This window comes from Diospyros lotus, chromosome 13 (genome assembly GCF_014633365.1).
Source record: "Diospyros lotus cultivar Yz01 chromosome 13, ASM1463336v1, whole genome shotgun sequence".
NCBI lineage: Eukaryota > Viridiplantae > Streptophyta > Magnoliopsida > Ericales > Ebenaceae > Diospyros > Diospyros lotus.
The window spans coordinates 1315903-1338360 of NC_068350.1; the positions used below are offsets into that span (position 1 = coordinate 1315903).

General features: G+C 36.9%; 2 protein-coding genes across 7 annotated transcripts; one reads left to right on the plus strand and one right to left on the minus strand.

The window, feature by feature from the left end:
• The first annotated feature begins 499 nt into the window (after positions 1 to 499).
• Positions 500 to 11933, plus strand: LOC127787916 (clathrin interactor EPSIN 2-like). Of its 6 annotated transcripts, none has more exons than XM_052315983.1 (14): positions 500 to 640; positions 1801 to 1890; positions 2043 to 2094; positions 2873 to 2952; positions 3035 to 3113; positions 3424 to 3507; positions 3644 to 3789; positions 5119 to 5493; positions 5806 to 5850; positions 5980 to 6087; positions 6167 to 6345; positions 9440 to 9633; positions 10006 to 10903; positions 11033 to 11933. In XM_052315983.1, the coding sequence occupies exons 2-14, from the start codon at positions 1856 to 1858 to the stop codon at positions 11464 to 11466; spliced, it is 2709 nt and encodes a 902-aa protein (XP_052171943.1). In that variant the 5' UTR covers positions 500 to 640; positions 1801 to 1855; the 3' UTR covers positions 11467 to 11933. The 6 variants fall into 6 exon arrangements, with proteins under 6 accessions (XP_052171943.1, XP_052171945.1, XP_052171944.1 ...); XM_052315985.1 differs by having other exon boundaries at positions 10021 to 10903; XM_052315984.1 differs by having other exon boundaries at positions 5809 to 5850.
• Positions 11934 to 12542: 609 nt separating this feature from the next.
• Positions 12543 to 22075, minus strand: LOC127789271 (cellulose synthase-like protein G3). The gene is made up of 6 exons (XM_052318137.1): positions 21451 to 22075; positions 16024 to 16173; positions 15817 to 15942; positions 13761 to 14204; positions 13332 to 13679; positions 12543 to 13206 (listed from the first exon to the last, which is right to left on the minus strand). The coding sequence occupies exons 1-6, from the start codon at positions 22033 to 22035 to the stop codon at positions 12655 to 12657; spliced, it is 2205 nt and encodes a 734-aa protein (XP_052174097.1). The 5' UTR covers positions 22036 to 22075; the 3' UTR covers positions 12543 to 12654.
• Positions 22076 to 22458: the final 383 nt, after the last annotated feature.

Below are 22458 nucleotides of genomic sequence, written 5' to 3' on the forward strand. Positions count from 1 at the left end.
GACAATTTATTTTTTTATTATTTTGATTATATATTTAAATTTATATTTTCGAATCAATTTAACCCTTATAATTTAACTTGAACAGAGCCTTACGTTTATTTTATCATCTCATTTTATCCTTTTTTTATATGTAAAAATACATAAATTAAATTAAGTAGAAAATATAGATTTATAAGTGTAATCGAAATAATAAAAGTTTAAATTATTATATAAAAAAATTAAATTGACTTAAAAATTAAATTAAAAATTTGAGTGATGATAAAAAAAAATCATAAAAATACAAAAATAAAAACATAAAATTGGTCAATGACGTACAAATAGCTGGTCGGTTTATTGGACAGACCGACTAGCTGGTCGGACCGATGAGCGAGATGTCATCATTCCACGGAAAAGTTAATTATTTGACTGGGTGGCACGTGCGGTATTGTCGGTCCCATCACCGCCACCTCAGCATCAAGTCTCGAATGGAATGCCATAAAAGCCTCTCTCTGTCCTTCTCCCTCCCTGCCAACTTTGCCATTCCATTCTCTCTCTCCCTCCCTCTCTCTCTCTCTCTCTCTGTGGCTTCGTCTGTCTCCGGATTGGCGATTGATATCTTCGCATTGCGACGCCCTCTGCTTAGGGCGTAGAATTCGATCAGGTTCGGCATTTTCTCCTTTCTTGCGGCTGATCGATTGGTTCAGATTTGATTCCGATTCTATCTTTTGTTCGTTCGACGCGGATTCAGCTCAGAATGCGTTCGATGTAGAATCATACCTTGTTCTGTCGTTTGATTCCGGTTCGCGATCTGTGAAGTGCTATTCGATTAGCTACGTTAACGTTTCCTTTCATCATCATTCTTCTTCCAATTGATGGAGAATTTGTTCTGCATTAATTTTGATAGTCAACCTTTTATCTAGTCAAATATGGTGGTAGTTAGACTTGGTGAATTTCGTCTTCTAACGCTCTGACTGGTTCAATTTTTGTTAATGTTGTTCTCCAGACAATGCTTTTTGGCTTTGTTTGGCCGGTTTCTTTCGTGGCTCTCTATTTGCTGTAATGGATCTATTTTTAATACCTTTTTTCTGTTGACTGCCAGTATGATGCTGTAATTTCCATGTTTTCTTCTTTCTTTCTTTGTTTTACCTTTCCTTTGCGAGTGCGTCTGCAAACATGAAACTTTTAGAGGATTCTCATTCTACCTGGGAATAAATTATGTAATGAGCCTAATTAACTTGTGTGGTGTAGAGATAATATCAATCTGTAACATTAACGCTAACAATGGGTGCCTAAACCCCAGTACATTCCCTTGATTCAATGACCATTTAAGGGTCATGTTATGTGCCTTGTTAAGTTTCTCTAGAAAGATTTTCTGCATACAACTTGTTATATATATATTTCCAAAATGGAAATTTAATTCTATGACTCTGTTTGGCTGAATGGCAGTCTTTGCTCCAAAACACACGAATATTTGTGTCTTTAAAATCACTAATGTTCTGTCTGAACTTAACCTTATTATGCTTTGTTTTTTGTATTTTTTGGCTAGGAAACCTTATTATGCTTTATACATTAGCTATGATGTTCATAGTTTTAAGATCGACCAGTCCGGTATTTGTCCTTCAAATTTGCCCTTGTTTCTCTCCCTCAATGCATTACATATGGGACTTACTGTTGGGAGAAAGAAGAAAACACTAGTACTGCTGAGCTTCTTACTTGTCACCACAATCTGATAATGACTGGATGTCCTTATGTTGGTGAATTAGAGGTGTCTCATAGTTTTGCATAACAGCTGGTGAATTTTCTTTTTTTCCCGACACACAGAAAATTGAAGTTTCATTCTGTTGCGGAGAACTTTGCACCCTGAACTGAAGTTACAATGAAGAAGGCATTTGATCAAACAGTTCGGGAAATGTAAGTCTGATTGTTATTGAAACTTGTATTGAGAGTAAATGCATAATTGCTAGAATTTATTCTTCATAATTTTCCATGACTATCTTATTTTCTTATCAGCCTCTAATAATCTCATAAAGACATGATATTCTGTTCTTGTCTGTATCTTGCAGTAAGAGGGAGGTGAATAAGAAAGTTCTTAAAGTTCCTGGAGTGGAGCAGAAGGTAACTTGACTATATGTCTGTGCATATCTGTCTTGCCAATGTGTAGCAAGTTTTTCATTTCCATTAGCCAGATTTCATTATATGAAATACCAAAAATTTCTTTTTTACATTGAACTTACAAGAATATTTTTTTTTGGGAGAGAAATACTAAATGCTTGCATAGAAAGTTCTATTCAAAATAAGTCAAAAGTAAAGCAATAGAAGAATATGTTTACAGGTTTTAGCATTTATCTGGAAGCGTTAGAAGAGTATCGCTCAACATAGTATCCAACAGGATGCGGCACCCCCCTTTTAGAAGCCCATGTTCTTTGGAGTATGGACATCAATGGTCTCCACTTATTCGTTTCATGCATTTAGGTTTCTTTATGAGTTTTGAAATGTTTTGATGCATATTCAGGTTTTCTTTTACCATCTCCTGCTAAATCTAGAAGTTTGCTTTTTCTTTTTTCTTTTTATAAATTAACCAAAAATTACACACACACAAAGTTACACAATGAAAGAAAAATGTATCATCCCAATTTCAAATTTACATGTATTGCATGACCGCTTTGTTCTGCAGCTGGATTATTTTCTGATGATCCAGTTGTCGATTGTTAAATTTCCTTTAGCAATCGGTAGTTGATACTGACAATGATCCAGCTGGATTATTTTCTTATGATCCACTTTACCTTGTGATATTCTATTACTTGTTTGAAAAGTAGTTGATGGTTGGTCTCCGAATCCAGTGCCAGATTATCCATTATCTCCTATTTAGTATTTCTCCAACTACGTATTTCAGGTTCTTGATGCTACTAGCAATGAGCCCTGGGGTCCTCATGGATCGCTTCTTTCTGAAATTTCACAGGCTACGAGAAACTAGTAAGCTTTACCAACTGTTTTCTGAAGTACCTTATGATCCTTATTTTGATTGGAAGAGATTCATGACTGATCATCCATGCAGTCATGACTACCAGTTGATCATGACAGTAATCTGGAAGCGTCTTAATGATACTGGCAAGAATTGGCGCCATGTCTATAAGGTCGGCAACAATGTACCATGTACTGGTGATATTTTTTCAGAGACTCTCTCTCTCTCTCTCTCTCTCTCTCTATATATATATATATATATATATATGCATGCTTGTCTGCATTCATACACAACCACCCATCCACACTTGCATTTGCACTCCATTGTGGCTGCAGTTGGAACTAATTTTCAAAAATTATTGCTGTAGATCGAATCCATCTGAATTAAAATGCTTTATGCCAAGATTTCATTTTATTTCCATTTTGTTCCTTTGCTAAACATTTTGTAGCAGTGACAACTGAAAAATAGATTCTCTATTTCAGGCCTTGATCGTGCTGGAATATTTGGTCGCACATGGGTCAGAGCGTGTTATAGATGAGATCAGAGAACATGCATATCAAATATCAGTAACTTTCGGTTTCTCAAAGCTATTTGGCTCTTACAGTTTTACATGTTTTCTTTCTTGCGCAATGTTGAGGCTGGTTTGGTATGATTTGGCTTAATTTATTCTGCTACTTACAAGAGTGTTTTCTCTCTTGATAGACGTTGTCCAATTTTCAATATATTGATTCCAGTGGTAGGGATCAGGGAAGCAATGTCAGAAAGAAATCTCAGTGTCTTGTTGTTCTAGTAAATGATAAAGAAAGAATACAAGAAGTGCGACAGAAGGCTGCTGCTAACCGCGACAAGTAAGTTCGGTCCCCAACATATAAGGCTTACAATGTTGATCTTTTGCCAGTTTCTTTCTTTCTTTCTTTTTTGGGACATTTGCATTGCCATCACAAACATCAAATGCACCATGTGTCAATTTCCAAATAAATGGGCTTCAATGGTGATTCTTTTTAACCTTAAGTATATTAATAAAATAATTTACTATTGTATGTTATTATGTTACAGCCTGACTAGTGCTTTTTTTGTTGTTCATACTTTCATGCTAAACTACGTTACACCTAACCTGGTGTTTTTGGTTTAGGGTTTCCTTCCTTGAATGTTGTAAATAAAGGAATTTTCTTAGAGTGTTTATGTTGGAAGAGAATTGAATGAGTATATAGATGACATTGAAATCATAGATTTGGAGAAACAGATAATAAGGCAAAACTGTTTTGAATTTTGCCACGACATATGAGCTCATCATAGCTATGAGATTCAAGAAGTGGATAGCCCTAGGCCACATATAAAAATGCCTATAAACTACCCAAATGGACTACTTTCTTCTGAGACAGAGGACTGCTAATGTTCTTAAGGATTGTCAAGTTATACCAAGGGAATGTCTAACTAATCGACATGGGCTTATGGTCCTTACCTTTCCTATCAAAAAATGAAAGAAGAATGATAACAATTGAAGCCTCTAAGAATTAAACGTTAAGAAAACAACCTATTGTCAAGGAAAAAGCGTGTGAAAGAAGGGATGGTCCTGTAGAAGGGGAGCTAACCAAATGTGGATTGAGTTGACTCAGTTATTCAAAATATGATAAAAAATGGCAGAGGAATGCAGAAGAAACAACATTAACATATCAAACCTCAATCCTCCTATGTGGAGTTGACTATATGAATTCTAGCTTGCTAATTATTTCTATTTAGTCTTTTCTCTTCTATAAAGCCCTTATAACTCGTATCATACCTAAGAGTCTCCCACCGAGATTTTCTTAGTCTTTCTCTACCTCTTTTGCTAAAGACTTATTTCATTTCAAGAGCCTTTGTTGCTCATTCTTCTCACATAAGTGAATCATCTTAATTGTGTTTCATGCATATTACCTTCAATAAGAGCCACTCCAACCTTATCACATCTAGTGACTCCTGGCATTCTCTTTTTTGTAATTTCTTGATGCAAGAACTATTAATTCATAATTTTCTCTAAATGTTTTTTTTTCGGATCTTTTGATAAACAAAATCTTATTGAAATCAAAAAAATCTTATTTTACTTATCAAGCAAAAAGAAAAACAGAGTCTTCTATAGATTGGATTCACATTAAAATATTTCTTCAGCAATGTTCTTGACCAGGCTGTGTGAACAATAGGTTTCGCAGTGCATCATTGGGTGGTATGTATAGGCCAAGTTCATATTACAGTACAGGAGGCTATGGTGACCGATATGATGATGATCGTTATGGAGGTCGTCACGGGTACAGAGATGATGACTGGAATGGTTATGGGAGAGAAAGAGAACGGGGCTACAGGGATGATGACCACTATGGTAGATATGGGGAGTCATATGGTCATGATGGAGATCGCTATGGTAGAGATTCTGGTGAACGCTACAGCAGAGATGGTTACCGGGAGGATGATTACTGGGGAAGAAGTCAAAGCAGCGACGATTACCGGCATGGATCAATTAGGAGTTGTGACAAAGAAAGGGACCGTGCTTATGAAGATGATGGTAAAAATTCACTTAGGTATGTGGAAGTATTACAAACTTGTTAGTGGTTTATTGGTCAACAGTTGTATATTATTCATCAGATCCTGCAATATCCTATGGTTGAATTATTTATTTTAATGAGATAGAAAGTCATTACATGAAACAGATTAAGTAGCAGTGTTTCTTGACAAAGATAGGATACTGAAAAAACAAGGAAGTTTATCCTATGGATGTGCTGGTGCCTGGCCTAATGACGAAGTTTATATTTTTTTTCATGTAAATCATCTGTACTATGCCAAAGATAGGACCTTTTGCTACAAGCCATTTTAACTCCATCCTTTTCTTGTAGCAGAGGAAATGGCACCAGAGCTGATGAGCATTCTCAAGATGCAAGGTGACTAGAATTTTCCTGTCTTGAGACAGAGACATTTGATTTTATTTGATAATTGTGGTATAAATTTTTTTTTTTCGCTTTAATGGTAGCAGTTTTTACATTCAGAAATGTATCTCTTCCTTCTACCAGTTCTTCAGGCAGGCGACATGAATGGAAACTTTCGGAACAAAATCTTGGTGCTCCTCCTAGTTATGAAGAAGCTGTGGGTGAGGCTCAGTACCCTGTTCATGTTGAAAGGTAATATTGTTGTCGTATTGTCCTGCATTTCAAACTATGTTTGGTATACTTTAGTTGTTATTAACTATGTCGTTAAAAGGAAAGGAGAAACTTCAGCAGCATCTCCTCCCAAAATGTCTCCTCCTACAAGCACTAGCCCGAGCCATGCAAGCTTTGCACCCAGCACATCTGCAGCACCTGCTTCTGCTGCTGCTTTTGCTTCTCCAAAAAAGGAAGCTGATGGTTTTAATGACTTTGATCCACAAAGCCGATTTTCAGGTGCATATCTTTTCTGATTCAGTTTTGTCCAATCCTGCTATTCTAGTAATGTCAATACCTTTACCTTGTTACTTTTGTGTAGTACAGACTTTGTTCTACTACGCCAATGTCTTTTTCATATGGAGAAAGTGTGTGATAAGTTTAGTAGAGATTTGATATGATGGATTAAAAAAAAAAGAAAAGAAAAAAGAAAGAAAAGTTATCACAAGTTGGTATACTGAAGTGGCTCAAGATATGTATTATTGAACCTTGACAATGGAGAGGACACTTGTAGGAGACACCAGGAGCAATTTCCATTTTTAAGACTTTTATGTTTTTGTATTAGTATGGATGATTTGATTAGGCATGTACAGGTGACCTATTATTGAGTCTACTATTTGATTATGATATTATTTTTGTGGATGGCAATTATAGAGAAAACGCTGAGCTAGAAGGTGCAAGAGTAGTTATAAAGTCGGGAAGTTATAATGTAAGTAAAACCAAAGCAATAATTGTAGAATAAAACTTAGTTATCAAAATATAAAATTAAAAAAAATGCAACTTCATTAAAATCAGAATGGAAATGAGGGAAAGGTCCATGTTAAAGGCCAATTATTATGATTGTCAACAATCTGAGTACCTAGATTCAATCATACAACAAGATGGAGAGATTTGTATGGATGTGACTTGAAGAACTAAGCAAAATGAACTAAAAAGAGATGTTTTTGGTGTTGTACATGACCAATGAATGCATACAAGATTAAAAGAAAACTTTTAGACAACTATAGGATCAATGTGGTCAGTGGTACATAGTGTTGGTCAATTAGGAAACATTTTAGAAATTAAGGTTAGTTGAAATGAAGATACCATGGTGGATCTAGTAAAATTAGGAGAGACATGGTTATAAATAAATGAATATGGAAAATGATAGAGGTACCACTTGCTCTAGATAAAATATGACAAGATTAATTGAATGCTTTTGGCTTATTCAATGGAGAGAATAGATGTACTGATAAGGAAAAGTGGCATTATCTCTATTGAGAGTAATGTTTGCAAGCAAGAAAGACCATAACTAATTTGGACTGAGAAAATAAAGAAAAATATGATACACTTGAGGACCAACTGAAATTATGGCTTTTCATAGCACAGAATGGCAAAGAGGATCTGTTTTGCTCACTCCAAGTAGTTGAGAACAAGGATTACTTGAGTTGAATTTTGAATTAAGCATTTGCTCTACCTGATTGGGTTTAGCATGTCAATATTTGTCCAAAGCCACTCTTTTACGTGCTGTAATTGATATTGTGTGTGTTGATTTTTTCCAGTACATGTCTAATTGTTCCTATTGATTTTATTTGTTGAAACATGCTACTGCATTGGACTGGCAGCATAAGCAAGCATGTTGGAAACTTGCTTGATGCTCCTCCAAATGTCCAGGAAGACGAGTTGTATTTGGCATAGGTATGGTTAGATTCACTAGGGTGTTGCAAGCACCTTCTTGATGGAAATAGACCCAATTTGTAAGTTCCCTGAGTATGTATTACTGTTTCTCATCTAACATAGTTTAAGCTGGATTCATGGTGCTTATCTATGTGTCTAGAAGGGCAGGTTACTTATCAGGGGGAAAAAGGGGAACTGCAATTTATGGTTGATGCATCTACAGTTAGATTTGCTAGAGATTCCAGCATGCTTTTTCTCAATCAAACACAATTTTGAATACACCAGATTTTTAGTGCACAAGATGCTTTGACAATATGCTGCATGCATTGATTTTTTCTCTTTTTTTTATCTGATGAGATTAGAGAAATACTGAAATGTAATTGTCTTTTAATTTAGTACAGTGCTTGATGCAAATGGTGTTGAAGTTCACTTTGTGTGAATGGATGAATCTGTTGTATGGACATGTGATAGGGATATTTTTATAGGTTTCCTGTTTTGGTTTTAGAGATTATATTAAATTAGGTTTTATCTTGCTATCTTATCTTGTTTATTTTAGGCTGGTTTATCTTTCCATCTTTATTTCTCAGCTTTACTTATTTCTTAGGCTTCTTCTAAAGCTTCTGCTGCTTCTTCTCTTCTTCTTCCCCTACCTTCTCCATTCTTTTTGAGTGTTATGCATCAACGTGTGTAACAGCAAGTATCAATAGTTCCAATTTGTCTGTGTACAGTAAGACTGAGTTTAACCATTTTGGTCTCTGGCACCAAAACCCTGTAACAAACTTGCAATGGGATGAATGATGCTAATTGACAATGTGAGCTCAATAAAGTATTGGGATGTGTTCGTGATTATTCTACAATTAGATTCAATTTGTTAATGGACAAATTCCATGTGTGCGCTTCTGGATCAGCCAGCCTATTGGTGATTATGTTTTCTCCACACAGATTGTGGGTATGAGTGCTGTGACTCATTACCTCTCTATTATGTATTATCTGAGGAAAATTGATTTCACATGCAGATTTGAGTTTTTCTACAGTTAAGGATTGGAATCTGGTTGGAAAAATTAACATGTGGCAACTCATGTGCTTCCAGCTTGGAGCCATTTTCAATTTAAAGACTAGTTATCAATTTGATATATAAAAAAGATGAAAACCTGTGCTTGATTTTATTTATTTATTTGTACATTAAGCTGTACTTCTCTTGTTTAGCTGCATGTTTAATATTATTCTCTTCCTTAGCTGTACATTTAATCTTGTTGTTAAGCTTTAGCTAATTACATTTGTGACAAATCTGTTCCCTTTTCTATTTGTAGTAGCCAAAAAGGCTTTCTTGCATGTGAATTTATTTGTCTAGCTTCTTGAGGCGGATGTTGCTGTGAAATAAAAAGTGATCACATTTATACTTGGTCCATGGTTATTTCATGCAAATAAGCACTTCACGATATATTGGGTCATAGATTGTTTTCATTTATGTTACACTGCAGAGGCCATTCTTGTTAATGTATTTTACCTGTATGATCTTTTGGTTTACCAAGCTAATGACTCCAAACCTCTGCACATGAGTGCAACAAATTGTCCTTGGCAAATTCATGATTGAAGGCACGCCAAAATTGAAGATGCTACTTTTGCTTTTTGCGCAACTACAATATTTATTGATTCTCACTTTTTCCTCTTTGATCAGCTCCCGCAGCTACTGCAAATGGTGCAGAAGTGGACTTGCTTGGCTCTTTGTCAGAGCCTTTTTCCTCCGACCAATTGGCAATTGTGCCAGTTGCAAGTGGACCTACAGCCTCGGATGTGAATTCATCAGCAGCAGACATCAGCAATGGGTCTACATTTGCAGCCACAGCAACAGGATCCCCTGTTACAAATCAGGTAGATCTGTAGCAACATTCTATTTGCTTTCTGTATTATTATTATTGATTTTTGGAATAGCATTGATGAACTAAATCAGCCTAGGAGCTTTGTATCTTTCTGAACATCAAAAGAATTTCAATGGATACTAGCTTGACATATTGTGCTGCATGATGTTAATTGGTCATATTATTGCATCCACAAAATTCTGACTCTTTCCAGATTTCTTTCTCATTTTTATTTTGGGTTATTGCCAACAAAAAAAAATTTCTGGCTAATTAATGATTTGGATTTCTCCAAATTATATAACTACATATTTTGAAGATGAATTTAAAAACTATTTCTTAACATCTTTTTTTCTGATCCTCTTGTGTACTTATTTGCTTGGTTAAGTTTCTTCTGGTGCAGCCTTTTGAAGATCCATTTGGTGATGGTCCTTTTAGAGCTCTCTCTGCTATAGATGGTGACCCAGCTCAATCGCCTAGTAATGCTTCCTTCCATCCTAGCACCAACCAAAGATCTGAACTGCCTCAACCAATTGCTCAAACTCTCTCTAGCCAGAATACTGATATTTTAGCAGATATTTTGCCACCGTCTGGATCTTCACATCTTGTGGCTTCAGAGACAGGTTTTCCAACTCAGGATGGCCAACCCACATCATTCTCAGGTTTTCCAGCGCAGGCACCCCAACCTGCACCAATGACTGTTTGTGCTGCTCAAGCCAGCCAACCTGCACCGCAGATGAACTTCCCATCTCTAACTGGCCAACCTACAACGCATTCTGATTTTCCAGCTCAAATTGGCGATCAATCAGAGACTGATTTTTTGGCTCAAGCTGGCCACCCGGCAACATCACTGACTGGCTATTTGGGCCAAGCCAACCAGCCTGCACCACTGACAGCCTTTTCAGCTCAAACAAGTCAACCGGGATCCCTAACAGGTTTTCCTGGACAGTCAAGTCCTCATTTTTATGGGAACTTCCTCCAACAGCAAGGATCTACAGCTTCGCACTTTGCATATCAAAACAATGGCGGATCAACCACACAATACCATACTGCAAACTTCCTTCCCCTAACAAGTCCTGCTGCACCCATCGCTTCTCAAATGGCTCCTCAAACTCCAGTTGGACCACCAACACAAAATAACGCCATGAGCTATCAGCCCCTTCTTCCGCCTTCAACAGGATCATTGGTTACAGTTCCTCAACCAGCCAAGGAAAAGTTTGAACCCAAGTCTGCAGTTTGGGCAGATACCCTGAACCGAGGGCTAGTCAACTTGAATATATCTGGCCGTGAGTTCCTATAGTTTTGAGCTTGGACTTCATTCACGGATGCTTTTTAATTGGACTTCATTCACGGATGCTTTTTAATTTGTCTTTGTGTAACTGAAAGATAACTCTTTAACTTTTCTCCATATGCAGCTAAAACAAATCCACTGGCAGATATTGGAGTTGATTTTGAAGCAATGAACCGTAAGGAAAAGAGGATGGAGAAACCTACAACAGCTACTGTGACATCAACTGTTACCATGGGCAAAGCTATGGGATCTGGTTCTGGGATAGGCCGAGCTGGTGCTGGTGCCCTTAGGCCGCCACCAAACCCCATGATGGGTCCTGGCATTGGTATGGGAGGCTATGGAGGAGTGAATCAACCAATGGGTACGGGCATGGGTATGGGCTTGGGCATGGGCATGGGTATGGGCATGGGCATGGGAATGAATATGGGTATTGAGCAAGGATCTCAAATGCCACCATATGGGTTTCCTCCTGGATCCGCCATGCCCGGTGGATACAATCCAACGATGGGGAGTAGTAGTTTTGCTTCCCAACAACCGTTTGGTGGTGGATACCGATGAGGTTGAGCGAGCAACCATGCATCGAGATCAGAAAAGCTTTCGAGCAGTCGATGATGTAAAAATGGGCATGGGAAGCAGACCCGGAGTTGCTCTTAAATCTGTCACTGAATTCTTGGTCCTGCTGTTGATGTTTGAATTTTGTTTCATTTTATCTCATTCAATATTTATCAGTTTTTGAGTTTCTGGAATCTGCTTGTAGAGATGTATTTGTCACTCATTGGAAGTTTCTCTTAGTTGCAGACCAGACACCCTATTGTTTATGTCTTTTGGGTCGTAAGAGTTGTTGCAGATGCGCTGCTGCTTGTCTTGGGTGGTGAAGACTGAATCAGAAAAAGCTCTATACACAGGGGATCGCCTCTCTCAGGTGTCTCTTCCCTTCACTATCCATTCATTTTATTGTCATTTGTAAGAATTTGATTGTGTGCCCCATTCTTGCTGAAAGCAATAAAAAATTGATAATTCATTCTTCTTGGGCTTCAATGTGCTTTCTCTCTGTTTCAATCGACGAGTTGATACTTGTAAACGTATTGCGTATGCATGATATAGAAATACCATGAAGAGTTCTGAGAACACATTAGAGAGACTTTGTGAGAACATTTGTGGAGTTTTCGCAAGGTTCTTCCTTTGTGACTGAAAAGTCACGGGCTTAAGTTGTTGAAATTTGTTTTTCTCCAAAATAAGGATAAATTGTGTCAAAAAGGTTAATCTCTACACCTTTACAAAATAGAAAGCTTTGTGCTCGAAAAATGCCATTTTTATTAGGTTTAACGTTTTTAAGTTATGATTTCTTATTTTAAGTTTAAAATTTAAGAATTATGATTCTAATGTAGTTCTTTATAAATTTCATGATTGTAGAACGCCAATTAAATCATAATAATTATATATATTGAGAGTCACCAATACATGTTAAATCAATGAAAGATTGCATTTTGTTTTTTGTTATTTGAAAAAATATTCAATTCAATTATGATATCCAATTATTGTACTATTGTAGTATTATCAAATAATTATCTGTTATCATGTATATAGATCTTAAATAAATAACAATAGCAATGAATAGGAGAAAATATCTGGTATCTAACTAAATTTGTCCTAATATTGATGGATAGGAGAAAATGATCAATACAAAAAATGGAGAAAATGTTCAATAAAACAATGATATTACAGGCAAGCCAATGCCCCAAGGTCTCAGGTGCTTAGTGCAAGGGAAGCTGCTTTATAAAGAACCCAAGCAAGAACCACGGAAATGACGGTGGTCTTGGGGGGCATTCTCCCTTTATCAGTCCTCAACACCATGGCTTCATAAACAGGCCAGCAATTCACCACCACGAAACCAGCTATGAACATCTGTCCAAACAAGCCCTCCATCTTCTCCCCCCTCAGAGCCTCCACTACCCCTCCAAGCAAAGCTGCTAAGTTGATCAGAGCAGCCACGGCCAGGGACACAAGCATGGGGGAATGTTCTCCAAACTCAAACCTCCCTTCTTCATACCTCTTGCCTTGCTCCCCCGCTTCCTCTGCTTTGCTGGTCACATTGAACCCATGGCTGCCCATGCCCAACAGCTTGGATGCAAACTCTGTTAAGGCAAATAAGTAGGCTGTCACCCCTTTTATCATCCACATCCTCTGTTCATTCCACCACCGCCGGAGCGTTCCCCGGCCTACCACGAAGTCTAGACAATCTTGGCCGTACGCGACGAGAGCTAGGGAAGCGTACACCATGAACCACTTATCCGAGACCTGTAACACGCAATTTGCAGTACTAATAACATCAGTTTAGTAAAGTAGAACTGAGGTGAGCCAGCTTATTTCCTATACACTCAAGGAAAGGCATGCATTGATGAGCTTAGAAGATGCGTACGTACCTTGGGGAAGATGGAGATTCCATTGAGGAGTGTGAGCTGAGGGAGGAAAGCATAAATGGTGACTGGAATGCAAGGAATTCCCCAGAATGCGTGGTGTGCATAACAAAGGCCCATTATGAGGCCCAACCCGCGGATGCCGAAAGTTAATGGGCTGTATTTGGACAAACCCACCTCAAGGAGGCCCAAGGACCATCTCATGGTCTGGTTCAGCACATCATTGAGAGTTATTGGAACTGCCCCTAAAAATGCAGGCCTGTTAGGGTGACAAAACAGAGACTTCCAGCCCTCACAGTGTAGCCGGTAGCCGGTGAAAAAGTCCTCTACCAGGCATCCATATCTGAACCCCATCTGCAGAATTAAACCCATTCAAAGGTTTCACCTAACAGTGTTTCAGAAGCTTGTAAACATGTTGGTCTCAGAAAAGCTTACCTTGGAACCCCAGCTGGTGTTGCTTTCATAGTTCGAGTCGGCTACTTGGTGGGCTAACTCCAATACTGATTGGGCCCGAATGGGCTTGGTGACTGCATGGTCTGGCCGCAACTCGGGCTTCTCAGGTGTGATGAAAGATGATGGGCCTCCGAAGAAAACCCGGCGGGAGAAAAAGGCTCCCGTCCCCACGTAAATTGGGCCTACAAGCCCATCCATCCCTGGTGGATTGATTTGGAAGATGCGTTTAAGGTCACTTGCATAAATATCATCCTCATTGAGTCCAGCAAAACGCTGAGGAAACTGAATGTACCCTAATTTGGGCGTAAGTTTAGGGTCAGAGAAGTAGCAAAGGGCTCGACGAGCAATTTGAGGATCGTTAGAGTACATGTCACAATCTAGAGTCAAGATTATAGGCGCGTTGGTCATGATAGCTGATACCCGAAGCTTCAAAACATTATACAAATTAAGTATGGTTAGGAAAACATAAAAGAACGCAAATTACAAACATCTGCATAAATTTTTTAGAGGAAAGCCAGCTATAGTTGTCCATCACCTTTATCTAATCAAAGAAAAAAGATCAAGCTATGAAAATGATCAAGCGGATCTATCTTTGAAAGCCTATATGGGTAAGCATGATATGGGGAGACCAAATTCATTTGTAAATAGGTCAAAATGATCAAAATATAAGTGTATTCTAGTCACTTTAGTATATCAACGGATGAATTTGCCCCTCATTTCGAACTGAATATCTTTGTTCTAAAATACGGGTAAAATTAATAAATAGTCACTGAACTTTAAAGTTGTAATTATTTGCTCACTCAACTTTAAATTGTAACCATTTACTCACTCAACTTTATTTATCGTTAACCATCCATCACTCGTTATAACTCCGTTAAATATTATAAACGGAAAATACTAACGGAATCTAACGTGACTAACAGAATCTGACGTGGCAAAAGTAAATTTAACAAACACTCACTGAACTTTAAAAATGTAACTAATTACTCACTGAATTTTGCTCAACGTTAACCATCTATCACCCGTTACATCACCGTTTGCTCTTGAAAAACACCCGTTACATCACCGTTTTATCTTGAAAAATATTAAAATTTTTTTATATACAGTTAAGATTACTTACTTTTCAAACCAAAAGTCAAAAACTAAACTAATAATTTAAATTAAAAAAATTATTGATACAAATCAAAAGTAAAAAAAAAATCTATTTAAATTTTTTTACCTTCATTACGAATAATGAAATTCACAAAAAAAAATATTCAATAATGAGACCAAAAGTCAAAAACTAATTACAAAAATCGTATTTCTTCTATACAAAAAAAATGCATATGATATCATTTTCTTAGAAATACGATTTTTGTAATTAGTTTTTGGCTATTAGTCTCATTATTGAATATTTTTTTTTGTGAATTTCGTTGTTCGTAATGGAGATAAAAAAAATTTAAATAGATTTTTTGTTTACTTTTGATTTGCATCAGTAATTTTTTTAATTTAAATTATTAATTTAATTTTTAACTTTTGGTTTGAAAAGTAAGTGATCTTAAAAACATATAAAAAGTTTTTAATATGTTTCAAGATAAAACGATGATGTAACGGGTGTTTTTCAATATCAAACGGTGATGTAACGTGGTAATTGATGGTTAACATTGAGCAAAGTTCAGTGAGTAATTAGTTACATTTTTAAAGTTCAGTGAGTGTTTGTTAAATTTATTTTTGCTACGTTAGATTCCGTTAGCCACGTCAGATTCTATTAGTATTTTTCGTTTATAATATTTAACGGAGTTATAATGAGTAATGGATGGTTAACAATGAGTAAAGTTGAGTGAGTAAATAGTTACAATTTAAAGTTGAGTGAACAAATAATTACAACTTTAAAGTTCAGTGACTATTTATTAATTTTACCCTCTAAAATACTCTTATATGGATATCATTATAAAGGTATTTTAATAATTCTTGATCTATGAACAAATAAATTTGTCTCCCAATTCGAATTGAAAATCATTATTTCATAGGTTAAGAAAAGCAGTACTAGACAAAGTACCAGGACATTGAGGGCACCACCCTTGAAGTTATGCGGGGAGGTCCTACTTTTCTGCCTGGATGCATAGATCAGATTTGGCATTGCTCGGCCTGCCACATCTCTGTCTTCCTTGCTCTCTAACAAAACCTGCTTAATTTGCAGAGCAATTAGTGGGGGCATTGCTTTAAGAAGAAGATGGGTTGGAGTGTTATTGCTAATTAATCAAACCTGAATAACAGCAGGATGATGGTGGGGGCTAAAATCTTTGGTCCATTTGTTGAAAGCTTCGCGTTCTTGTTGGCTAGTGATGTACTCATCTTCCACCTTCCCTCTTTCCACAGCACTCTCCACTCTTTTCTTCATCTCTTCATACGTCATCTGTTCAACCAGAATTTCTAATAATATTAATGTAAAATAAAAACCTTGTCTAATGCAACTGTCGCACTACCAGGTCATGAATTCGACTTGGGCGGCTATTATCCTCTGACGAGGTCAAACAGGCAAACTCAATCATAGTAGTGATCCCTTGTATTGGGAGAGCTACTCATAGTTTACTTCTCCTTAGTCCCTTGTTACCAAGAAGAAAGGTTCCAATGCAAAGTTCCGCTTATTGACAACATCCATGCACACTTAGACTTTTATTATTCTTAATCAATTTTATAAATCAATCAACAAACATTTTTTAACACTCTTTAAATAGGTCACAAATTAGTGAAGTTGTTTGTGAGCCGTTCGATATTTAGCTCAACAAAAATTTGTTCGAGTTTATTTATTAAGATAAACGAACTAAGTTTAAGTAGTCTAACTTTAAAACTTAATTTGTAAATAAGACGAGATTGAGTTTGTTAAAACTCACGAACACGCTCAATTAAACTCTTATAAATATTAATAGACTTTATTAAATGTTTGTAAATATATTCTATTAGAAATTTATAAATAATTTGTGAATAACTTCATTTATAAATATATTTATTTATAATTTTATAAATATATTATTTAATATAGAGTTATGAAAGTTTAGATTATTATAATAATATAATTAAATTAAATATATTTAAAATTATTATATATATTAATTTAATCATTTAATATAATATAATTTATGTATATATAATAAAACAAAATATCAAATTAAATTTAAATAAACTAATAAGTTTTGATAAATTCGAATCTATTGACGAAAGCTCAACAACAAACACTAGAGTTGATGTCAAACTCAGCTCATCAATTTTTTAATGAGTCGAACTCGAACTTACAAGCTGACTCTAAATCAAGATTAAGCTCAATAAAATTCTCAACTCAAATCAATTAAAACTCTCTCAAGTTATTGGCTCATGTAACGACTTTTTTCCGGGAAAATAATGCATGGCCCAGCCTAAATTGACAGGTTTGTACATATATGGAAACCACGTGTTTGCATCTTTTAGGGAAGAGGGATAAGGTTGCCTCTTACTTTAACTTTATATTGTACTATTATAGTTTGTTTATTTTTTTGCTGAGATTGTATTATTATAGTTTGCATGCTCTATTAGTGAAAATTTGTGGTTGGTTTCTAGTCGGTATAATCCATCCTTTTTTGTGTTCATTGGGACTGTAAACATTGTCCTTTATATAAAACATGAAAATTTACGGCTGGTCTCTACTCCCTAGTCTTCTCGCACATGATCACACTTTTTTATATAATAATTAAATCAAGTTCGTACAATTATTTAAATATTTAAGATTCAAGATTTAATGTCGTAACAGGTTGTAAACTAGCGGTCAAAGTACCCTCAAATTTGAGAAATTACACTAACCGCCAACCCTGTTAGGTAATTTTGAAAAGTTTCCATCCATTCATGAATTACCTAAAATACCCTCCACATATATACCCAATTCTTTTATAACAAGTGGGGCGTTGCTTTCTTTGTCTGTATCTACATTATTATGTAAAGGATTTTAAATCATTATGCTTTTAAATTTAGTGTCAGCCACTACAATAGATGTTTTTTTAACTTTGTTCATTGATAATGATAACTTTATTTCTAATCAAAATAATTCTACACAGTTATAATTTGTGTTTTTTTTAAAATATAATAATTAATTTGACCTCAAAATAAAAATACATTTGACTTATTTACTACTTCACCCCCCCCCCCATGTTACAATTAGACATGGCCAAAATTGAACCGGACCGGCGGTTCGAACCGGAACCGGACCGGCCGGAACCGGACCCGGAACCGGCCGAACCGGAACCGGAATCGGAACCGGACCGAACCGGCGAAATTCGGTCCGGTTCCGGTTCAAGGTTCCGGAGAACCGGAACCGCCGGTTCCGCGGAACCGGAACCGCCGGTTCCGCGGAACCGGAACCGGAACCGCCGGTTCCGCTGAACCGGAACCGCCGGTTCCGGTTCCGCGGAACCGGCCCCCCCCCCCCACCCCCCGTGCGCGTGCGGCCGCGCACGGTGCACCCCCCCTCCCTCCGTGCGCGGCCCCCCCTCCCCCCCCGTGCGCGGCGCACCCCCCCCCCCAACGGTCCAAATTGGACCGTTGGACAGCCCCCCCCCTCCCCCCGTGCGCGGCCCCCCCCCCCTCCCCCCCCGTGCGCGGCGCACCCCCCCCCCCCCCAACGGTCCAAATTGGACCGTTGGACAGCCCCCCCCCCCAACGGTCCAAATTGGATTGGACCGTTGGACCCCCCCCCTCAAACTTTTTTTTTTTTTTTAAATTTTATAATTCCTATCTATATATACCCCTCCCTCCCCCACTCATTTTTCACACTTTCTCTCTATCTCTCTCTCTCTCTCTCAAGTCTCAAGCTATTATTATTCTCTCAATTTTGTCTCTCATTTAATATTTTAATTTCAATTTCTTCAATCTTCTCATTTTGTTATTTATCAATTTATTCAATTATATTATTAATTATTTATTACTTGTTACTATATTATTTTATCATTATTATATTTTTTTATTATCATACTTTTTTCAAAAAAATGGCAAGTGAAGGTAGAAATGTTGAAAATGTTGAGTTTGAAGCTCAAAATTTTCAAACACAAGAGAGTGAAACTCAACAAAAGGGAGGTGGAAAAATTTCTACTTCTGATATTTTTAATATTCATTTCAAGAAAACACCAAAAGGAGATGGTAAATTTGATGTATCTTGTAATTATTGTAATCAAGTATACAAATTCAAGCAAGGAGGTGGATATGGTACTTTCGCCCGACATTTGCAAACAAAGCACCCGCTCAAGGTTGGATTGAGCCGCGATCAAACACAAATATCCGGGTTTGCTACCTCTTCAAACTCTCCTCAATTATTTCATTATAATGAAGCTAATTGTAGGTCTGGTTTAGCTGAAATGGTAGCAATTGATCATTTATCTTTTAGTTTTGGTGAAAAATTAGGTTTTACTCGATTTTGTCAAAACTTTGTTAATCCTAGTTTTAAATCAATTCCTAGAAATACTTTGAAAAGGAATTTGTTAAAATTGTTTAAAAACTCAAAAATTGAATTGATAACATATTTTCAAAACAATAATATTAATGTTTCTATTTGTAGTGATATTTGGAGTGATCATTGGCAAACTCATTCATATATGGGTATTACTTGTCATTGGGTTGATGAAAATTATGTTTTACAAAAAAGAATTCTTGCGTATCGATGTTTTGATGAAAGTCATAATGCTGAAAATATTTGTAGAATAATTCAACAAATTTTACAAGAATATAGATTAGTTAATAGAATTTTTTCAATTTCTTTTGATAATGCATCGGCTAATACTGCTTCTATTAATGAATTGAAAAGAATTTGCCAACCAAATTTTGGTGGAAGATTTTTTCATGTTAGATGTGCATGTCATGTTTTAAATTTATGTGTTCAAGATGGTATTAAGTCACTTAATTCTTATTTAGATCCAATTAGAAATGTTATTTCTTATATTTGGGTACACCCTCGAACTGCAAAAGCATGGGCACATTTTTGCACCTCCAATGGTCAAACCCCAAAACGTTTTTCAAAAGATGTCCCTACTCGTTGGAACTCAACTTTTAAATTACTTAATCAATCTTTTGAATATAAAGATTTATTGTGTTCTTTTGCAGCAAATTATATTCCACAATATCCTATTTTTCCAACTATGTGGAATGTTTGTAGTTCAATTTTGAATATTTTACGAATTTTTAATGATGCTACTCATACACTTAGTAGTGTTTATAAACCAACTTCACATCAATTTTTAATAGAAGCAATGAATGTGGCCGGTGTATTAATGGAAGGAATTAATGTTGAAGAAATTTGTCATGCTGTTTTAGAAATGAGAGAAAAATGGTTACGTTATTATCAATTTATTCCTGAAATTTTTCTTGTTACTATGGTATTTGATCCTAGGTGTAAATTTGATGGTTTAATTGAGTGTTTGTCTAACTATTATTCGTTGTTAGGATTAGAAAATAATGAAGAAATTGATGTGAATATTATAATTTCTAAGGTTAGAACTTTATGCAATCAATTATATGAAGCATATGTTATTGCTCCTAGTAGTGAAGAATCATTTCCATCCATGGCTCCGCATTCCTCTTCCTCCCAACCAATGAAATGGGGTCATAAATTTTTAGATCAAAGGAGGAAAAAACCTAGATCGAGCTCACATTCGGAGCTCGAAACTTATCTAACCACAGTTTTTGAGTTTGGTGATGATACAGGTTTAAATTTTGAAATTTTGGAGTGGTGGAAAAGGCACAAGGAGACATTTCCAACTCTTGCAATTATTGCAAGTCAACTTCTTGCAGTTCCAGCTTCAACTGTAGCCGTTGAACAAACATTCAGTAGTGGAGGCAACATTTTGGACGAAAGAAGATCAAGATTGGCTCCAGAATCATTGGAAGCTCAAGTTTGCCTCGATGATTGGGAAAGAGCTAACATGCGACGTCAAGAAGAACTTATCCATTCATCATCATCTGACGAATGGGTTAATGATGGTTCAACAACGGCGACTTCCGACTCCAATGAAGATGCGTAGGATCCAAGTCCATATTTTATTTTTTTTCACATTTGTAAAAATTAATTACTTATATTACATTTTTGTTGTAATTATTTTTTAATGAAATTAAGTCTAATTCTATTTTTTATTTTTTATTTTTCACATTTGTAAAAATTAATTACTTATATTACATACTTGTTTAGTTGTTTTAATTATTTTTAATGAAATTATTACTTATATTTCTTCAATTTTTAGTAGTGTTTTTTTATTAAAAATATGGTTGAGAATATTTATATTTACAATTACATTTAACAATTAAAAATCGAAACCAAACCGAACCGAACAACGGAACAAGGACCAAAATTGAATACAACAATATTTAAAAAAAAATTAAAAAAATTCGGTTTGAACCGGAACCGGAACCGTTGACCGAACCGGCTCAAACCGTTGACCGAACCGGTCCAAACCGTTGACCGAACCGGCACGAACCGGAACCGGAACCGAACCGTCCCAAACCGCCCTTGGGCGGTTCGGTTCAGGTTCAAAGATTTCTTGAACCGGAACCGGCGGTTCATGAACCGGAACCGGCGGTTCATGAACCGTGGCCATGTCTAGTTACAATAAATATTGAGATATATACATAACAGCACAAGCTTATATGGAGAAGACGAGGGCAAAATAGTCTTTTCACATACCTTCAGGTGCTGAGTCTCAGAGCTCGGAGAGTGTTGCAGCCTGAAGTATATCTCCGGACATCTCTCCGTGATCTGGTTTTTCCGGCAAAACGGCAACCACAGCCTTCCAAATTTCGCCGCCTCCATGAACGCGAAGAGAGTCGGGGCGGAGCCTCCGTCGTCGGAGACGTACACCGAGAGCTTCTCCTGAGGATAGTCGTACGCCATCACAGACAGAGCAGTGTTCACCACTCGCATCGGCGGCTCCTTGTACGGATCCGCCGTGCATATGAAGACGTCCACCGCCGGGAAATCCTCCTCCCTCGCCACCTTCTCCAGGTTCTCGGGGAACTCCCGGCGGTGCACCGGCCGCAGGCGGAGCGCCTGCGTGGTGGACCACGTGAACGCCAGAACGACGTCGGCGATTAGCAGGAGGACGGAGATGGAGAAGGAGGCTAAGCTGGTGGATTGAAGCACGGCGACGACGCGGTGGTAGAGCACGGCGACGATGCCGCATAGGTAAACTACGCCGAGCACGCGGTTAGCCGCGGCGCGATGGGAAAGCCGGTGAGTGTGAAGGAGGGGATCGCCGTCGACACGTTCCATTGCTCTCTGCAACTGACCATTCCATAGAGAGAGATGCCGAACTATTAAACGGATTAGAAGTTGACTTTTTATTTTGATGCTTTTTCTATTTTTAAAATTAAAATTAGCTGACTAACTATTTTGGAAAAATTAGCCAATGATTATTTTTATATACTTTTTAATTTTTATTTCTAAAAACTATGTTTTTTTAATTAAATAATAAAAAATACCAAAAATTTCATATGACATCGAAAATCGATTCAAATTGGATTCAATTCTAGATTCTTATTAGATCGAACCAATAGAATCAAGTTGGTTTAATTTGATTTGATCTTAATTGATGAGGAGATATTTTACTAAGGGCAAAATTACTATACTATCCTCGAAAATTACCAATCCGGTGTCGCCACGTGGCACTCTCAGGAAACACCACGTGTCATTTAG